The 20259-nt window shown below is 34.5% G+C and overlaps 2 protein-coding genes across 2 annotated transcripts in view; one reads left to right on the top strand and one right to left on the bottom strand.

Moving 5' to 3' along the window:
• The window catches only part of LOC128989926 (facilitated trehalose transporter Tret1-like), a 34228-nt gene extending 33932 nt beyond the window's left edge, over positions 1 to 296 (bottom strand). The window contains exon 1 of the mRNA XM_054412073.1: positions 209 to 296. The gene's annotated coding sequence lies outside the window, so the exon portion shown is untranslated. The remainder of the gene's footprint in view (positions 1 to 208) is intronic.
• A 3648-nt stretch (positions 297 to 3944) lies between these two features.
• Positions 3945 to 20220, top strand: LOC128989927 (uncharacterized). Its single transcript, XM_054412075.1, has 5 exons — positions 3945 to 4003; positions 10734 to 11058; positions 13635 to 13807; positions 17847 to 18043; positions 18911 to 20220. The coding sequence occupies exons 2-5, from the start codon at positions 10736 to 10738 to the stop codon at positions 19262 to 19264; spliced, it is 1047 nt and encodes a 348-aa protein (XP_054268050.1). The 5' UTR covers positions 3945 to 4003; positions 10734 to 10735; the 3' UTR covers positions 19265 to 20220.
• Positions 20221 to 20259: the final 39 nt, after the last annotated feature.

The following is a 20259-nucleotide window of genomic DNA, read 5'->3' as shown; positions in this document are numbered from 1 at the left end:
CTACCCCAATCATTTCATTCGGTTTGTGCAAGTTTAACACATATAGTCAGTTTTGGTTTTACTTTCGTGGAGATAACCATACAAGATATTGATAACAACACTTTAGATTGGTCGATACATTTTGTGATTCTCTCTCTAATGAGTGCTAAAATGTCAGGTTAATAATTAAGTTACTACAGTCACTATGCTAAACAAAAAAGGCACTTACTCCTTTACTACTCAACTCAAAAGGAATCGGATCGTTTACTGCTTCTTAAGATAAGGCCAAGTGAGTTGTGTTCGTTTTGTTGTGGTTGGTTGTGTTGGTTGATGACTGATGTTGTTGAGTGCTTGAGGGAACCGTTCGTCCGTTCACCGTTCGTATGGTCCATGGAGGACCCCGGTCCCCGACCCCCCACCAACGCATCCGGGACAGCAGAATTGGTATCGGAATGGAATGGAACACGGAACATCCGAACTGCACCTTGACTGCACTCGTCAAAATTGTTATCACTGTCGTCTTCTGTCAAAACGCCGACGTCCTTGTTTACAATATGATCAGCTGGATAATTCAATTGCTGTTAATATTTATTTTTGCAATTCAATGTAAAGCTTTACTGATTTGGTGGAAATTAAATATTTACTATTTAAATTTGGGTTTGCGTACATATTACCATTGACTATTAATACAACAAACTGAATGATCTCGAGTGCAGCAAAGGCCTTTTGCACTCGTATTAGGCTACGGCCACACGGGCGTTTTTTCACGCAAGAAAACAGAGTGAAAATACGCGAAAAATATGAGCACCATTAAATGTAATGAGGTATGCCACACGCAGTGTGTTTTCCCGCAGTAGCGGGTGCCTATTTGTTTCAATGCTACTCTAATTTTTCGCGTGTTTTCACGCTGCGTTTGTGCGTGAAAAAAACGCCCGTGTGGCCGCAGCCTTACACATTATATTTTACCTACAGTCACTACAAAGCATATAAATAATTAGTTTTCAAACACTATACAACATGTTTTTAGGTTCAGCTGGCAACACGAATAAATAGGTGCCCTAAAGAAACCCAGTCCGTATCACTCCGCTATTTTTCCTCGGCAAGCACTGTGCTCCACGACTTGAGAAAATAGTTCCGTATATTTTTGTAATTTGCAGTGGTTTCCGCGCCTAAAAAATGCTTTTAAAGAATTTTCTTGTTTATTAAGATCGTTGGAATGTTTTAAATAGTTTAAAAGAAAAGTCCAGAAAGTTCAGAAATACCGAAAAGAGAACATAAACTATAAACACGAAATGACAAGTTAAATCGTAGTTATAATAGTCAATCAGCTGCTCATGGTATTATTATCTTTAAGTGTTGCCAACCTATTTCCAAGCGGATTACGTGCATAATAGAACCACGCGGTTTTTGGTTGTTTCGTTGGAATCCTGATGTGCGTCAAAGTATAAACCGTACGACAAAGTATAAACCGTACAACAAAGTATAAATATGCAGCAATTAGCAGCTTTCTGTACTATAAACAGTACAAGGAAGCCAACTTTGTCGGGTGACTGTAGGAAAATAACTATTCCCAATCGACTATTCGACATTCGTTCTAGAGGAGGCTTGGGATTTGAAGAAGAATGAATAAGAAACCGCACCGATGTACCATTCCGATTACAATTCCGCTGTCCCACGGCGCGGTGGTTAGACTAGTGGCTTAGCACCGTGCTTAGGTGCTTAGCGGCTAGTCACGGCCACCTTTAACTACCTGGTAGAGTTGGCAAAGTCACAAGTGGTGTTGTTTTGTGACTGACGTCCCATAAGATAACATGGCAGACAGGTGACATCAGCTCATTAATTCGCACTTTATTGTATAAATTTAAATTTATGAACATAAATTCATTAAAATATTGAAAATAAAACATACAGAATTGAAAACCGTAACAAATATGAATTAACAATCTATATCTGTACATTTTAAGCGGAGTCGATATTGTCATATTCCAGTAACCAATCTTTCGTAAATACACAAATACCATTAGCTGCTTCCAAACAAAACAGCTGTTACAACACCACTTTGGTTGGTTTGGTAAGGTTATGACAGTTTAATTTTAAAATTAAAACAATATAAAATTGAATTTGAGCCATTTATAGTTGTTATATTTTATGAACAGAATTATTTGTTCGATGAAACCTTCATTCGATTTTTCATTATCAGCAAGTTTGGTTAGGTTATGACAGTTTAATTTTATAATTAAAAATTGAATTTGAGGCATTTATAATTTTATGTTGTGAACAAAACTAATTTTTCAAATAGTAAACCTGCATTATAGTCAATCAATAGCCTCCAAATGATACTGTTGGCAAAACAAATCCTGAATGACAAATTGTGCTGTTTAACCAGAGATTAGTGGGTTCTTTCCTGTTAAAGGAAACATTCATTATTATTGATGATTTTCAATCGATATATCGATATTAACGAATTGAAACCTATCAGCTGACAACTACAGTAAATAAATATTGTTCAGTATAAAAGAAATTGAAATGAAACTGTTCCAAACCAACACGCCAAAGCTACACGCCACGTGTAGCTTGTAAACTCGCCCCGTGGTTTTTTCTAGTGGGGCCTTGTGTGAACGGGGCTATAGACTAGATTTTAGCCTAAACAAGATTAGTTATCAATTTGTAATGGAAACAAAAGTATCGATATATCGATTAAAAATTATCGATAATAATGAATGTTCCCTTTAACAGGAAAGTACCGATTAGGTACTCCAGTTATAATCTATCTTCCACCATGAATCTATTATCACAAAGGAGACCGAAACAGTTCCGCGACGGGTCAAGTTCCCGCAAGGCTCACGGGACGCTCCATGACGTCATGGTGATGGCATGTTTCGTTTCCCATATTCCAGTTTTCCAAGACTTCAGATTATCTGCACTGTCTGTCTGTGACAGTTGGTGAAATGAAAATGAAATGTGAATTTGCGTTGTGATTTGTGATGTGGATTGGATAGTGGATGTGCAGTGTTGCCACTTTTAGGGTAATTACCCTTTTTTAGGGTAATTTACTGGTCTTAGGGTAAAGTTTAGGGTAATGGTAGATTTATGGTAATTTTAGGGTAAAACTAAAAGTAAGCATAACAATGGAAATTTTACTAAAAAAATGAAAAAAACTTCAAAATTTGGCAAAAAACGTTCATTACATATTATGGCCAAACCATCATATGTATTCGATTCAAATCTGTTTAAATCGATTGCTATATGATGATTGTTGATTTCATAATACGTTATCCTAATCGATCTTATCAATAGTTGGGAATTATCTGTTTTAGAATGTATTCGATTCTATAACACGTTATAGGCCTAATAAAATATGAGATATTATTAATTACTGGGTTTGATATTTAATTATGTGGCTGAATTGAATTAAACTGGATTATTTTACAAATTGTGTCAAGAAATTATTTATATGTAATAATAATTATGTATAGATTAAAGCTTTGGTGGTACTGTACTATTTTAAAGACATGATTGTCCAAAAACAGTAGTAATGGGTTGATACAGTAAAAAAATTCGATAATTCTTGATTCGATATTTTTCCTTATACGATAGTCGATAGAGCTGATCAATATCAACATTTTGTTCTTCTTTCGGGTGGTTTTTTAGAATCGAGTATAATTTTACGTAAATTGATTGATATTGGAACTTCATAGTATAATTAACAATCTTATGTAGGATTTATATGATTTTAACAATGTTTTATAGCATTAAACGCAAATATTAACATTTAGGGTAATTTTTAGGGTAACTCAAAGTAGATTTAGGGTAATTTAGGGTAATTTTAGCCCGCCTTTAGGGTAAAATCGCAACAACGTGGTGGCAACACTGTGGATGTGACAGTTGACAGTGACACACCGACCGGCGACCGACGACTCACCACCACCACCACACTCACCTCACACTACACACTACACTACAAATCGACACACCAAAAGCTGTCTGTCCTACTGTCCTAGTTTCAATCATCGTGCATTTGTTGGTAAGCTGTTTATAATTAACTTGTATTGAATTTTTATTTTAACTTAATATGCATTTCTAATAAAAAAACAATAATAGCCTAGTGATTAATAATAATTGCAATAATCTTTGGGGATCGTTTTAGGTTAAAGTTGAGCTAGGCCTAGGCCTTTGCACCTGATGGTCCATCCTGATATATAACTTAGTTTAGGCTGCTCTTTACTTTAGGTCCTACACTCATTCGAATGAAAATATCGATTATTCGATTGTTTCATTCGATATATCGTTTGGTTAGTTAGGTAAGGTTAACCTAACCTAACTAACCAAACGATATATCCGAATGAAACAATTGAATAATTTAAATTTTCATCGATTTTAATGAAAATTTATTTATTTTAATCGATATATCGATCAATATTTTCATTCGAATGAGTGTAGGACCTAAAGTAAAGTGCAGCCATAGGCCTAGTTTAAGTTAGTTATTAAATGGACAGTAAGTTAGGAATTCATAAGGATGTAAGTTAGGCCTAAATCATGAGACCAATTAGACTGAGACCCTTAAACTTGTGCACAGTCTAAGATTAGACTTGAATCCCGAAATCCTTGTATAGGCCTAGTTGAGTTCTTCATCTTCAACAGAGCTGGCCTGATAAAATAATTAATAATAAAACTATGTACATTATTTACAGTAATTTCTGAGTCACACTTAAACTTTTATTTGGCCGTTTACTAATTGGCAAGGCGGACAAACAATCATCTCACGAGGGGCTCATCCTCTTTAAGGAGTAAGTACATTAACAGTGGCCTTTTTATCAGTATATCTGGGTACAGTTTTTTAACTGGGCTACGCTAATATTGATTGAAAGTATCGAATTGAAAATATTGATTAATAATCGATATTTTAAATTATACCTAGCCTATTATAAAATTAAACTATCATAACCTAACCTAACCAACCAAACTTGCTGATGGTGAAATAAGTAATCGCATGAAGGTTTAGGCCTACTACATAATCGAATCGATAGTTTCAATCATTATTAGCGTAGCCCAGTTAAGAAACTGTACCCGTATATCTCTCAGTACTTACCTACTTAAAAGAGGGTGCATCCATCTCCCCCACTTGAGTGGGCAGTGTAATTTATTATAGATTTTATCATGGCTGAGCGTGGATACCTACTCGAGGTAATCTTACCCCTAGGTCCTAGGTTCTAGCCTAGCAAGAAGAATTGGTACTTTCATGTTGAAGGGAACATTCATTATTATCGATGATTTATTTTCAATATCGATATTTTTGTTTACCTTTACGACCGATACTTATGTCTTCTTTATTTATTTATTTATTCATTCAAACTGTTATTGGTTATAACAGTTATAACAGTGAAAATAAGTTAACTTACTTTTGAAATATGGTTAAATATTAAGTAACATACAGTAGCCTACAGTAACTTATGCTGAACTAACAAGAGAAAGAGTGATGACTAACTTAGAGTGATTATTTCGTAAATAATAAATGTTCTGTTTTAATAACTTAGGCCTATCTTCAAACGCATTTAAAAAATTTTGCAAATTGAGAACTAATCTTGTTTAGGCAAAAATAATATGGATTAAGAAAAAAAAACTGTGCTAAACCAACCTAACATAACTAAGCCTAGCCAAACTTTCTTTAAGTTACCATGACCATTCCAAAATTCAGTTTGATAACAGAAAAGGCATGTGGGGACTATCAAGAAATGTTAGGCCTACAGCTAAGGGGCTGTCCACATGTTGGTATAATGCATAAAGGACGGGGGGAGGGGTTGGGCTTAGCGCTACGAGGAGGGGGAGGGGTTTTCAAGATCATCATCGTAACGTACTTAAAATCATTTTTTTCCAAAGTGCCACAATAATAAAGCTATTTTATAACTTAAACAGTGTTTTAGGTAAAAATATCCATATTATCAGTTAACATTATTGCTCTGGAACTGATGTTCTAACTCCCAAACGTTTTACCAACTCCTAGCTGTGATCTTTCATTCATAGAAGACATCAAAAATGGATTCAGTCACCCTAGGTTGAATACGATCGCAAATAAGATAAATCTGAAGTTTATACCGTACTGTTAATTTACCGGTATGTAAATTAATTTTTCAAAAGTGCTACAGTAAAAAAATTATAAGAAGTGTTACGTTTAAGTATACAAATTGCTGACGTTTACTTGCTTAAACTGTAAAGTTTGTTCTTAAAATCTATTATATTATTAAAGTGATACAATCAAATTTTATGTAAACGGTTAAGGCCATTTACCAAATACAAATATAGGCATATGGCACGTCAAAATTAAGCTTAGAGTGTGTAGATTTGCCGAAAAGTGTTGATATGGATGAATTTCCTAAGGGCTCTGTCCCACAGGCTGATTTCCAAAGGGCTACGCCTGGCATACTTCCAAAGTTTACATGATTTAATTTAATATAGTTAATGAAACAGCTGGTCAGTACAATGACTGGTGTTTGTTTATTTACTCGAAAAAGATGTTTGTGACGCTTTATATAGATTTAGGTTATGAGGGTAATGTTTGAATTTAAAGAAAGGTTGTAAACGTTTTGTAAAGTACTGATCAAAGTTTCATTTTGTAATTTATATAGTAAAAGCTACATGTAAAGAGGCTTGACTAAAGTTGAAGAATTATGGTAAAACATGTCATTGGTGAAGCATCAAAATGAAGCAATTGATGTTATTGCTACACTAAAGGTATGTTGTCATATTCTTTTGGATCAATTAACATAAAAAGTAGAGGGGGTTGAAAGTAAGAAGGGTTACTCTTTTAAATCAGTTTATATTTTCAAACTACCTAAATCATAGAGTTGCCGTATTTAAAAACACATCAGGATTACTTTAATAGCTCTCTAGGTCACATTTTCTTCCCGTTGCAAAGCACGGGTATAGCAGCTTGTGTTTGTTTATATTGCTAAGATTACTTCAAAACCAGTTTTAAAACTTGTTTTGACTTAAAGAGAAAATTTCACCTCGATTTCATATCCCACAACCTTGTTAAAAAAAATATCTGACAGCGTTACGTTACAGTGGGGAGGGGGTGGGTTTATGCTTGCGTTAAGTAGTGTCACAAGGCGAAGGGAGGGGTTTTTAAATCTACAAAAATTATCAATGCATTAGCATACTTAATATGTGGACGGCCCCTAAGTTAATTAGGTAAGGTTTATTTAGAACAGTTTCATTACTATATAATTTTTTTTGGATGATTTATTGATACTGACTAAGTTAGGCTGATATTTATTTACAATATCGTAGTTGTCAGCTGATATGTTTCAATTCGTTAATATGGATATATCAGATGGAAAAATAAAATATTGATACAGTCCTAGGGGAGGACGGGGTACAGTGGGTCATGGGGTGAAATTTTATATTTTTATATTACACTTATTTTTTATATTTACAGTACCATGTTTTTTTTTAAATGTAAAGTATCTTTCTCTATACCTAAACGATCCTCGGCTGTTCTTATTCATTTAGATAATAAGACTTTATCGTTAATATCATAGAATACAAAATTACAATCACTTAAAGATGGCAGCTTCCTCTGGGGCACAGTGGGTCACTTCGTTTGGGGCACAATGGGTCCCATTGAAAACGCATATGATACAATCAGAAAAAGCATATGAAGTGATATACACGAGAAAAATGTTGCCAACTCACAATTTTGATGAAGAAGGAATTTATTTGGCAGACCATAAACACATTGAGAGAAAACAACCAAAACAAAAAAAAATATCCTGGTACAGAAAGAAAAATGACCAAGTTGACATTCCCACAAAACTTTGAATCCTATAACGTGCATTAAGACATTATTTTGTATTGAGCAACATTTCTGAAAATAGCTTTTTCAGTTTTGCAATTGTGTTTCCAGGAATATAATATATTGGTGTGATACTTTGTTCTTTTTTTCTTTATGACCCATTGTGCCCCACTATGTGACCCACTGTACCCCTACAAGGGGCACAGTGGGTCAAAATGTAATGTTAAAGAAAACAATTTATCTAGTGTAGTAAAACTTAATATTTAGTTGCAAACAAATTTTTTATAACAGAAGAAATGCCAAGCAATAACAATAAATATTTATCTCAACCCCTAATGAAAAATACTATGAATTAAAATTATGAAAGCAAAAAGTGACCCACTGTACCCCGCCCTTATATCAAAAAGAAATCATTGATAATAATAATTGATTGATATAGGCTAATAATATAAATAATTGATAATAATCATTGATAACTAAAAGACTGTTTAATTAAATTTCTATTTTATTCCATAGAAGAATACAAAAAAAATTAGTAGCTTTCATAAATTAAATTCCATAGCAAAGTTAGGGGAACAATTTTAATTTACACCATGATTAGTTGTGTTTTTGTTTATTTCTTTGTTTATTTTTACTCAAGCTCGGAAAATGGATATATTTTACCGCGCCTACCCCCTCTCCCGCGCACCACCCACCTCTCCTACGCTCCAACACTACGTTAACTTTATTTATTGTTTACAAATATTTCTTTATTTATTGACTAGGCCTAACATTGTCAAGGTCATATCTTCAAAGATGGGGATATATCTGCATAGTTAAAAACTAGTAAAAAATTATTTTGACAGTATGAAGTGTTACATTGTGTTTATTTTATGTATACTTGTATAACAAAACACAAATAAGGAAAATTAATTTTTATTTTATCCTGTAATTTTTTTCCGTTCTATGTCACAATTTCGCCCGTCCGGGAAGGGTTAAAATGTTTTTAATGTCCAGTAACTGTGTTCCAAGTTTTGAAGCTCTGAGGTTTTTTCTCCACTCTGTATGGATATATATATTGTAAGAAAATGGATTAACCCTGTACCCATGATGATCATCTGTACGCAGACAGTCTGTTCACATTACACTTAGTCGACCAGCTTTTGTGAGCAAGGTTGACCAGTAGCATGAGCATCAATTTCAAAATTCTTTTCCCAGCTGACGCGAGCTAGGCCAGTAGGACTGACTTCCATGAAACGGCTATAACCTATAAGCCACACACCCACCCTATCGTTAAACAGCCAATGAGAAGGTATAATGAAGAAGATGGAGGGGTGATGAGTCTGGGAGAAAGGCTCCACTTGAAAAAAGGCCGTGCTGCAGGATCCATTCGACGTCACATTGGTGGATAGATTTGTTCATAGATTCACTCCAATATCCTATATGTTTTAGGTAATTAAGCTGGCTGTTTGTCAGATTTTAATGGTAAGATTTAGTACAACTATCCACCACTGTGACGTAGTGTTGCGCTGCAGCATGGCCTGTTTTTCTAGTGGGGCCTTGCTGGGAGTTGGAGGACCTGGGAAGAAAATCGAGAGGGGATTATACTGCGGGCTGCAAGGAAGTTCGGAGTGTGTGTGTCTGTGGGTGCGTGTGCTTCAAGGGACCTTTGTCAGTATGTAAAATTATAACTACCTAAATTTATAAAGACGTAAAAAAAATCAAGTCATATAATTTGTAATTTACTTGGGAGTATTTCATTTGGTCCAAAATCGTTTCGTCCAGCAATTGTAAAACCGTTCGTTTGGGCTAAAATTGTTTGGTCCACCAGTTGTAAAACAGTTGGTTTGGTCCAAAATCGTTTTATCCACGACATTAACTTAATCAATCATAAATGTTCTACTTTTTTCTTGTAACTTAAAGTTGTATTTTTTTTCTTAACTATTGTTGATAATTTTTTCAAAGTTTTTATTTAGTGCTGCCACCCTTTGTGCCTAATTTTCTATACGGTAATTTAATTTGTTGTAGGTTATTACACGTTTTGTCACTCCTGTAGCAGTCTTATGTCTCTTACAAACTTTCATCTCTCTAAAACAGCCGAGTAAATAAGCCCTCTCTAAATAAGCGAGAGTACCTTAACTTTATTTTAAGAGTGGTTCATATATATTTACTCAAATTTGAACAACTAGTGTTTTTGGTCTCTAGAGACATCAAAATGTTTAAGTATATCGGTCCTGGGTCTAGGTATTTTTGTGCCACTTATGGTAAAAGCTACTTCCCTACAGGTAAATTTGCTAAAAACAGTCTAGAGGTAAGTTAAGGTCAATGTAAACTAACAGTTTGGTTCATTATTTTTAACCTAAACTTTACCTTCCTAATCTAACCTAACTTCAAAACAATACAGCCCTGAATTCTCATAAAGCCCAACTTACAATCCTCACATTCCAAAATAAGTCAACCTTAAAATGTGAATTTCCGGGTAGAAACAGTGTTTGCTCAACTTTTGCCAAATGTGTTGAAGGAAAAAAGTTCTTAGAATTGCCTGATTAAAAATCTATATTTCTAGCCGTTGAGCTGTTGGACATAGTGTAAGATTAAATTAATCGTAATTCCTGTTACAGCTAAACAAAACAGGTACCTATGTCAATTTAGTACATGTTTCAGTGTTAAAACACCATCGTCAGCTACGGGTACTTGTAGAGTTGATGAGTTGTTAATTCGTCAAGGGTAAACAGACACAATACGGCTCAAACAAAGTTACAAAATAATTTTTAAACATTTAAAATCAGGGCCTGATCTGACAAAAGAATATCAAACCGCACAGGTAGCATGGGACAGACTCCCTTACAGACACTTGTAATATTGGATATTTATTAAATAATGATACTGTATAATATTTTCACAATAATTTTTTTCATACAGGCTAACTTATTACGTGTTGTATTATTACTCATTTTAATCATATCAATGTGTAATGTTACAGACATGGAAGGTGTAAGTTTAGGACGAGGAAGAGGTAATTTTCGCAAACTGTCTGCACTGTCACAGCCTCCAAGTTCTGGAGTACCTAAACCCCCAGGAACCCCTGCTGAACCACGAATCCCTAGGGCCATCATTGGTCGAGGATTTTCCGATGCTCAAGGAGTGAATCAAATAGCAGAAAATTTATCCTCTTTGGATACATCGAATAACACTCAAGAGTCTCCAAAGAAAATTCTTGAAAGGGATCTCGATAATATACTGAAGGACACAAACAGATGTTTTATTCGTGCAACAATAAATTTTTTCAACAATGACAACGATGTTCAGTAAGTAAACCCTAAAATATTGATTGTCGTAAAAGAGGTCTGGAGTCCTTTATTTTCTATCTTGATAGCTTTGCAACGTAAATTTTTTTAAGGTAGGCCTACTGGTACCGTAGTTGTAGTAAGATTGGGGAGAGAGCTAATCTAGTGGTTCTGCGCGTGGCTTCGGTGACCGAGGTCCCGGATTTAAATCCTGCCAATCATTAATGGATTTTATCTATGTGATAATGCCACACCCCTATATGACTAGTAGTACACTTATTCTGCGCGTAACGGGATGAGTGAACATGAGCGCAATAATGAAAGAGTCCACCCACACCTGGCCTACTTACCACTTACCGGTGTCACTGGTGAACACAATAATGTTATTTTGTATGGGCAAATCAACCAAATCTCAGTCAACAACAATCCTAACTTCTCGTCCATTAATTAACCAAAGTCATTGGTAATATACGTAATGGATTTCCAACAGTTATCGATAGGAGGTAAATCCATCGTTCCTGTACAAAACGTCTTTTGATTAAATAAAACCTATTTCCATATTTGTTATGAAGCCTATCATAAACAAAACTAAGCCAAACTGAACTAATCTAACTTAAATAAATTGCCAAAGCACAGTGTAAGGAATCTCCAAAAAATATCGTATTGCTTACAATGATGATTTATATCAACGATAGCGCTATTATATCATCTAAGACTGATTAAAAATCCAATAAATGTTCATCTAACTAATGAATCTAAATGCCATAAACGGTTCCCACACTCCGCACTGCTCGAATTTACCACTTCCATCGCCACTACCTACGTCGTGGACCTGTTTTCCTCCCTTCCTATAGTATTTTAGTATTGCAGGTACATTAATCTAACTGTCACAAAGGGTTTCTACACTCCGGACTGCTCGCTTTGACTACTTCCTTCACCACTTCCTACGTCGTGGACCTGTTTCCCTCCCATCCTATAGTATTTTAGTATTGCAGGTACATTAATCTAACTGTCACAAAGGGTTTCTACACTCCGGACTGCTCGCTTTGACTACTTCCTTCACCACTTCCTACGTCGTGGACCTGTTTCCCTCCCATCCTATAGCATTTTAGTATTGCAGGTACATTAATCTAACTGTCACAAAGGGTTTCTACACTCCGGACGGCTCGCCTCGACTACTTCCTTCACCACTTCCTACAACATCGTAGACCTGTTTCCCTCCCTTCCTATAGCATTTTAGAATTTCAAATAGATTAATTTAACTTTCACGAAGGGTTCCCACACTCTGGACTGCTCGCCTTGACTACATCCTTTACCGCTTCCTACGTCGTGGACCTGTTTCCCTCCCTTCCTATAGTATTTTAGTATTGCAGGTACATTAATCTAACTGTCACAAAGGGTTTCTACACTCCGGACTGCTCGCCTTGACTACTTCCTTCACCGCTTCCTACGTCGTGGACCTGTTTCCCTCCCACCCTATAGCTTTTTAGTATTGCAGGTACATTAATACTTCCTTCACTACTTCACTACTTTCTACATCGTAGACCTATATTTCCCTATATTTCCATAGCATTTAAGTATTACAGTTACATTAATTTAACAGTCATAAAGGGTTTCCGTACTCCTTTCTTTTCACTGCTTACCTTTCCGCTTCCTTTACCACCCTCTACGTCGTGGACCTGCCCCCCCTCTCGCATAGTTTTTTAGTATAAAGATATACCAACATCTTTGAATATTTAATATTCAATGTCAACATTAAATTGAATAATGTAAAAAGCTGCTTTGTTTTAAATACATGCATATATATTTTTATTTTAAAGGTGAGTTTTAATACTGAACAATGAACATAAACGGTATATAACTGCCGACTAATATTGTTAAGTTCAATTTATTAATCTGAAAGTTGTGAAATTTATTTAGCTTAAATAACATTATTCTGAAAGCTGTGAAATTATAATGATATATATTCATAGACGCCAAACTGTTAACTCCATGAATGAAAGAGCTTAGAGTTAAAGTCGTTCTCTCTGTCTTAAGTAGACAACAAAATTGTTGGTCGCAAAACGTAAACAAATAAAAACAAGAAGAAGGTAGCTCCTAATGTTATTCTTATGGGACAAATTTAAAATGTTTTTTAAGTATTTTATAACTAATACTGAGCGGAATAGTCTAGAATTTTAATGGTGTCTTCCCACTCGTGTCATAATTATTTGTGCAAAATTTGAACGCTATAAGTGCAACGGTTCTTGAGTTTTAGGTGCGAACACAGTCACACACATACTCCAGCAGACAACTTTTCTCCGACTCCGCTATACACGATACATAGATTCGTTCACTTCGTTCACTCATCTACTAGCCTGAACTAATGTGTAAAACAGTTCCGGGCTAGAACTAACGCCCTAGGATGTAGGCTTTTATGCAGAGAAGAGCCAATTTCTTATGACCTTATTGGAGAAAATTAAAAGCTCAGAATTTTTACAGAGTGTTGAGACTAGGAGCACAGATAAGATGAAAGGTAAAAACATTCTTGGGATTCTAGCATTGCAGATTTCTTGGGATTGCAGGTTGTAATGTTAAAAAAATTTTATTTGTTTCAGATTTTATGTGGAAAAAGTCATAAAATGTGCCTTGGATTCATTTTTGATTGGAAAAAAGTTTGCGATGTCTCTAAACTACATCACGTCCCACAAGCTTTATGGGCCGAAAATCAAGGGAGTCTTCATGTCTAAACTACATTCCCACTATGAGACCATGAGTGCATTGATGAAAGGTAAATAAATAATAAAAGGAAATAGCCTACTTCTAAGAATGAAACAAGTATTGCAGTTCAATTATTTACATTACACTCATTTGCAGTGTTGGCATATTAAATATAGGCAATGTGTGTACAGTAGACTCCCTCTTATCCGGACACCTTTTAACCAGACATCGGTTTAACCGGACTTCACTCGGCAGAAATTACATCTCTTTAACCGGACAATTTTATCACCACATCGGTTTAAACAGACTGGATTGGCAGGAAGTGGGCGGTACTGAAACGACGGTGTTTAAATACAATGCTCTCCTAAGCTTAAGTCAAATATTTGGGTTAGTTTTCGAGTGTATGCATTTTAACGAGATTTTGGGGACATCGGTTTATAGACTAGTAAAAATAGCTTAAAATTTACCTGTACCTAGAAGTAATTGTAATATAATTTCTGTAAATGGATTCTTATGTAAAAATGGCTGAGAAAAACGATGGTGAAAAGTCTACCACTCTACGGAGGTGCGTTGGCCTTGTATGAAAGGTTTTTCAAAATGGCTACCGTAAATATTTATGTTTTAAGCCAATAAGTCCTAAACTATTACAGGTAGCTTAAATAAGTAAATGAGTAAATTTTAAAGAATTAAATTGCGCAACTTTTGGTATATAATAAGTTACAGATCCTTACATTCTTAAAGAAAATAATGTAGTCAGTCAATTTTAATAGTTTTTTGTTATTCAGAGAAATGTTGAGTTATGGATTTTAAGTTGGCAACAATGATTGTTTTGTACCAGCTGAGAGTTCTTATTGTTGTTGTTAATATTTCTACATGTTTCTAGTTTACTTTCATTTTCAGTAGTGATGTTTTTAATTCAATTTCAGTGCATTTTATGAAAAAAAAGCTAATTTGAACTAAGCAGCAAAAAAAACCTGTGATACAAATGAGAACTGAGTAAAAGTAGGATTGTTTACAGTTATGTTTATGTTTTTAATTTCATGAATAATTTGTGATATTTTGCGAATTCTTAATAACTATTTTTCTCTATTGTGTAGGTGAAGTGGTAGAGCTTTGTGACTATGGTAGATGTGTAATACTATTGCATACCATACCGTAAATTTGAGGGCGCAAATTTTCTCAAACCGTGTCTTCTCACATTGCAAACGCAAAGATTGAGTATAACTGCAATAAGCATTTTATGTACTTATTTGCCAACCCCCACGAAGGACGGGTACTCTTCTAGTAGTATAATACTTATACTATATATATCACAAACGAGATTTTGTGGCAATGATATATTTTTAGTAAGAACGCAAAACTCGAGAACCATTTGGGCTGAAACTTTTCATAAGAGTAGGTAGTAATTTGGACAACACAAAAATGACTAATCATGTTTTGAAAATCCGATGTCTTGGGGCTCCACCCCATTGGCCATAAAAGTTTAGTGTTAATTCTTATTCCAATTTACAGTATTTATTTTCATGATTACTGTACCATGGAAACAATTTTTTTTTCATGACCAAGCACATATTTAGATCAATTGCCTCATAGACACATTAAACGATATGTATACTTTAACTTCAGAAACCGCATTCTACTAGCCTGAGAAGAATACACTGTAGCCTAATGTAAATCTTCCACGTCCTTAAGCTCTCTTGATAGGAAACATTACGTTTCTTGATAACCTCAGAAAATGCCCCTGCTGGAACTACGCTAGCTATAATACCCATGCCATGGAAAGTTCCATTACCATCTAGTCTAATTATATTGTGGCCAATGTTGTCAGCAGAATATTGAATAAAACACTCAGGAGATGTGGATTGTGATCAGGCATACTTGTACCTCTATGTGCAGCAGCAGAATGGGCGACCTGGCAGAGCTTTATGTCACTAATTGTTGTGGTATAGATTTTCCATTTCGAAATTTTACTAAACATTGTTTGTGATAACATGCTTTCATAGCAGGCAAATCATACACATTTAGAAGCCGTATTTTGACTTTGACAGCCCATTCATCTTTACATTCGTTGCACTTTTCTAGCACTGATGTTCTTAAGTTTAGCGTCCGAGCTTCAAACCGTTCGTTTTATTCCTCTGTTTATATGTTAGGCTTAATTCAGCTGTGCACAACAAACAATTTACTTCTGAAATCAAAATAGGTTTCACTAAAACGTGTCAAACGGGAACAACTGGTTTCATCCTCCCGCTTTCTGAATGAAGACTTTAAGTCAATAAACTGCGCTCTACATTTTTTATGAATTTTTTACCAAAAATTACATGGAATTCAGTTATTTTCCTTTCCTTACTGGTTCGGTGTATTGCTTCAATTGCTTTTTGAGTGAGAGATAACACCTCACAACTGTCGTGTATAATTTTTTCACAAATAAAACATGTTTCGATATTCATTTTTCTATTTTCAGTTGTCATACTAAGGGGGATTAACATCCCCATCGCAACACTAATTTTACTAAAATTTAATTAAAAACATCACTACTGAACATGAAAGTAAACTAGAAACATGTAGAAATATTAACAACAACAATAAGAACTCTCAGCTGGTACAAAACAATCATTGTTGCCAACTTAAAATCCATAACTCAAAATTTCTATGAATAACAATAAACTATTAAAATTGTTTGACTACATTATTTTCTTTTAAGAATGTAAGGACTTGTAACTTATTATATACCAAAAGTTGCGCAATTTAATTCTTTAAAATTTACTCATTTACTTATTTAAGCTACCTGTAATAGTTTAGGACTTATTGGCTTAAAACATAAATATTTACGGTAGCCATTTTGAAAAACCTTTCATACAAGGCCAACGCACCTCCGTAGAGTGGTAGACTTTTCACCATCGTTTTTTCCGCCATTTTTACATAAGAATCCATTTATAGAAATTATATTACAATTACTTCTAGGTTAACCAACAATTTTACTAGTCTATTAACCGGAAGAGCCGCTATCCGGACTGGCTTCGGTCCCGAGGAGTCCGGATAAGAGGGAGTCTACTGTATTTAGAACTTGTTTGTCTTAGTTCCTATATTATTAGTTTTCTATTATAGTCCTTAAGCATCAAAAGATATCTTAGCCAATTTAAGTACTTCTCAATTGACCAACCATAAACAAATTGAATGGAAATTGTAATGCCCTAATATAAGTATTAAAAAATACCCCCACTGCAGCAAACCATGCAAATTTAAATTTGTTTATTCGTTTTTTACTCAAGTATTTCCATAAACATGTCAGATTTGCTCATTATTTAATAGCTTACAATACACTCCTGGTAACCGAAGTTGTTGAGACCAAGACTACCTTGGTTACTGATCTTGGATAACACGGAGGTCTCTTAGAATTGAGGTAAGGGGGACAGTACCACATTATGAAAGCAGGGGTGTGAGCTGGTCTAGTGGTTAGAGCGGGACTTCACTGACTTGCGAGTCTCACTCATGTCCCAATTATCCGATATTTTGCCCCTAAATGCACTTTTATAATGTTAAACTAGTCAAAACGGGAATTTATTTTATACCCTGCAATTTAACGATCATTCTGATGGCATAAGCAGTGGTCTAAGATTATCTCTTAGTTGTTTATAGAAATTGCAGTAAATAATATATCTTTTTATAATCATAATGATATTAGGAAATAATATACTGTGTAGTACTACATTATAAAAAGTTATAGTGAAACTCAGACTTTGTAAAAAGTTGTTTATAATTTTATTGTATTACATCATTAAACAGTATTTAATATTCGGCTGTATTTCTTTAATGCTAAAGGTCATTTTACCCATTGTATTGTCATGTGTATTGACAAGAAAATCAGGAGAAAATTTGCTACTCAATGGCAAAATGAATCAAGCCATAAATTTATCTGTGAAAACCCACGTGGCGAATTTGAAGGTTTAACACATAATTTTAGTTGTCAACTAGCTATAGTTTTGTAGTCAATGACAAATATTTTGAGCTTTTCACCTTTTGTTTTATTTTATTTTTATTGTGTAATAGGAGTAACGATGGTATAGAAAAGTGGTTGTCAGATTTTAATTTGTAGTAATATTTTCTTTCAGATAGCACAGGTTTGTCAGCGGAGACAAAAATTCGTCTTCTAAACTTCTGTAGTTTCCTTGGCCAAGTTTATTTTCGGTTCAGGCCGACGCTTGAGTTGAATTTGAGATATGAGGTCTTTTCTGATCCCGTCATCTCATGTATGACCTATCTTCTCAACTCTGGTGGAGTTCCAGAACTTTCCCTATTGGTGCAGCAGGTAAACTTTCAATTTATATATGGTTCAACTAATATCGCTCTGAAGCATACTTTCAGCTTCAGACAGATAGATATGTAGGACTATAGTGAGCCTTGATAATAAACTATATAAAATTCAAATGAATATTGTTATTAGGGCTATTCACCTATTTAAATAGTTTACAACCCCTTTGAAATGAAATAAAATGAAAATCTTTCTTTATTGAGGCGAACTGAGGACCTCATGGTGCTTTCTTACAGTTGACCTCTAAAAAACTAATGATAACAAAACAACAAAATATTAAGAAAACATATAATAAAGTACCCCCTTTCATTATTTAGTTTGACATTCTGTCGTAAATAGGTTTTCTTATTCATATAGGTGCCTTAAAATCAGTCTTGAAAAAAAGGAAGTCTAGGGCTGCTTGAGTAATAAGATTCTCTGTCTTACTTGAGTAAGTAAGACTCGATGAACTAAATTAGTAAAAACATTGCCTTTATGATACGGACAACATCACAAATAGAAATTGACGTTAAATTTTGAGGTTAGAAACAATTGACTGTGGGGCATGTGGACGTATGCGCTGTATGCGCTGTATGTTGCGACTGACAGTGCTGCCAACAAGTAACATCGTACAAGTTCTATAATAAATTAAGTTATTTATTTAATGAATAAAACCAATATATATATAGATTGCCCCTTTTATAAACAGTCATTGTCATTGATTATGTTAACGATTTTGCTGTAAAATGTTTGTTCACCAATAACGTTAAATATTTTTCTTTCCTTCCACGGCCGCGGCGACCCCTAGCCTCGGCACCCGCGGCGGCCGTGATCTAAAACTCCTTGATAGATGCTGGTCTGACATTAATCAGTTTTGTTTTCTAGCTTTTTATGAACTATAAAGCCCTTCACGACCAACAGAAGGAGAAGGTTTTAAGGCTATATGATGATGCTCGAGGTAATTTGGTTAAAAGGGATTTGACCGAAAAAGGACGTCTGTGGTTGTTGTGTGTCATTGAAGTCTTTAACCATCAGTGCAAGGACCTACACGAAGATGTTGCCCATTTCTATGCTTCCCAAGCAGGGAAGAAAGAATGGAGTGAACTTTTACTTGAAAAGAACAAGGGTAAAATTATTTTACTCCATTCTCTGCCTGTGGACCTTAACCCTAATGAAGAACAGCAGTTTGGTATGGGCCGTGACTTTTATCTTGAGAAAATGTATCTTGACCAATTATAAGCACCTATTGGGTGACACAATTGTTCAATATTTGAAACAGGATATTGCCACTAAAAGAATTTGCCTTACGATAATGCTTGTTTTTAAGAGATTATTGTTGACGAGATAAGATTTTTGCGGTATTTACTCAGGTACTAGTTTACTCAAACTGTAAATTAATCCAAACTAAAATGTGTGTTTAGGTCTGTACTTAATACGTTTGCCACACTTTTAGTAATCCTACCCCTTGTGAATGTTAGATAAAAATCTCTAACCTCTCTCTAAAGGTTTGATTATCAAAAGACTGTATAGGCTTTTCAAGTTTAGGCTTTTCAAGGTTTTAGAGGACAGCATTACTAATTAATAAACTACTTTTATCTTAACTGTGTTGAAATATTTGTAAATAATAGTTTTATATTGTAAACAATGACATTCACTTACCCATAGCAATATGAACAAATGAAACCGAGTAGTACATGCTCGCTGAGGCTTAAGTATTTTCAGCGTTGTTTAATCATTGACAATGAGATTGATTTTTATTTTTATCTATAATTGATAACGTTTATAGCTGTACGTAGATCATTAACAAATTTGTAAAAAAAACTAATTTTTACTCATTTTTGAGAGAACACCAGCAAAATGTCATGTCATGTTAAGTACATTTGTCATTGTAGGCTATTGAAACATTGATCATTGAAAACGAGAAAGAACATTGGGTAAGATAATATGCAATAGCTTGTTGAAGAAGATTTATTAGTATGGCAAATAATCTTTTGGGTGGGTGTTGAGTATAGACATTGACTATAGGTTGTATATAATAATTGTGATACATCTTCAGCTGTTACTTTCAATTGTGTTTATTTTATTTATTTATTTTGTTACATTTAAAGAGATTGACTGTATTTTTCAGACTTTATGGAGTACTTTTATTTGTCAAATTCCATTAAGTGTGTAAATAAATAAAATAGTTCTTAATTTATTGTGTCTGTAATTTTTCTACCACGAACCATCCAAGT

This window comes from Macrosteles quadrilineatus, unplaced genomic scaffold (assembly GCF_028750875.1).
Source record: "Macrosteles quadrilineatus isolate MER2022 unplaced genomic scaffold, UCM_ALF_1.0 Scaffold_3__2_contigs__length_128488019, whole genome shotgun sequence".
Taxonomy (NCBI): Eukaryota; Metazoa; Arthropoda; class Insecta; order Hemiptera; family Cicadellidae; genus Macrosteles; species Macrosteles quadrilineatus.
This window is presented reverse-complemented; position numbering and strand designations above follow the sequence as displayed.

Excerpts from the sequence above, each read along its gene's own strand:
- LOC128989927 (XM_054412075.1), top strand. The coding sequence starts at position 10,736 with ATGGAAGGTGTAAGTTTAGGACGAGGAAGAGGTAATTTTCGCAAACTG. Across the intron at positions 13,808-17,846 it reads CATGAGTGCATTGATGAAAG|ATAGCACAGGTTTGTCAGCG; the intron begins GTAAATAAATAA and ends ATTTTCTTTCAG. Across the intron at positions 18,044-18,910 it reads TTTCCCTATTGGTGCAGCAG|CTTTTTATGAACTATAAAGC; the intron begins GTAAACTTTCAA and ends TTTGTTTTCTAG.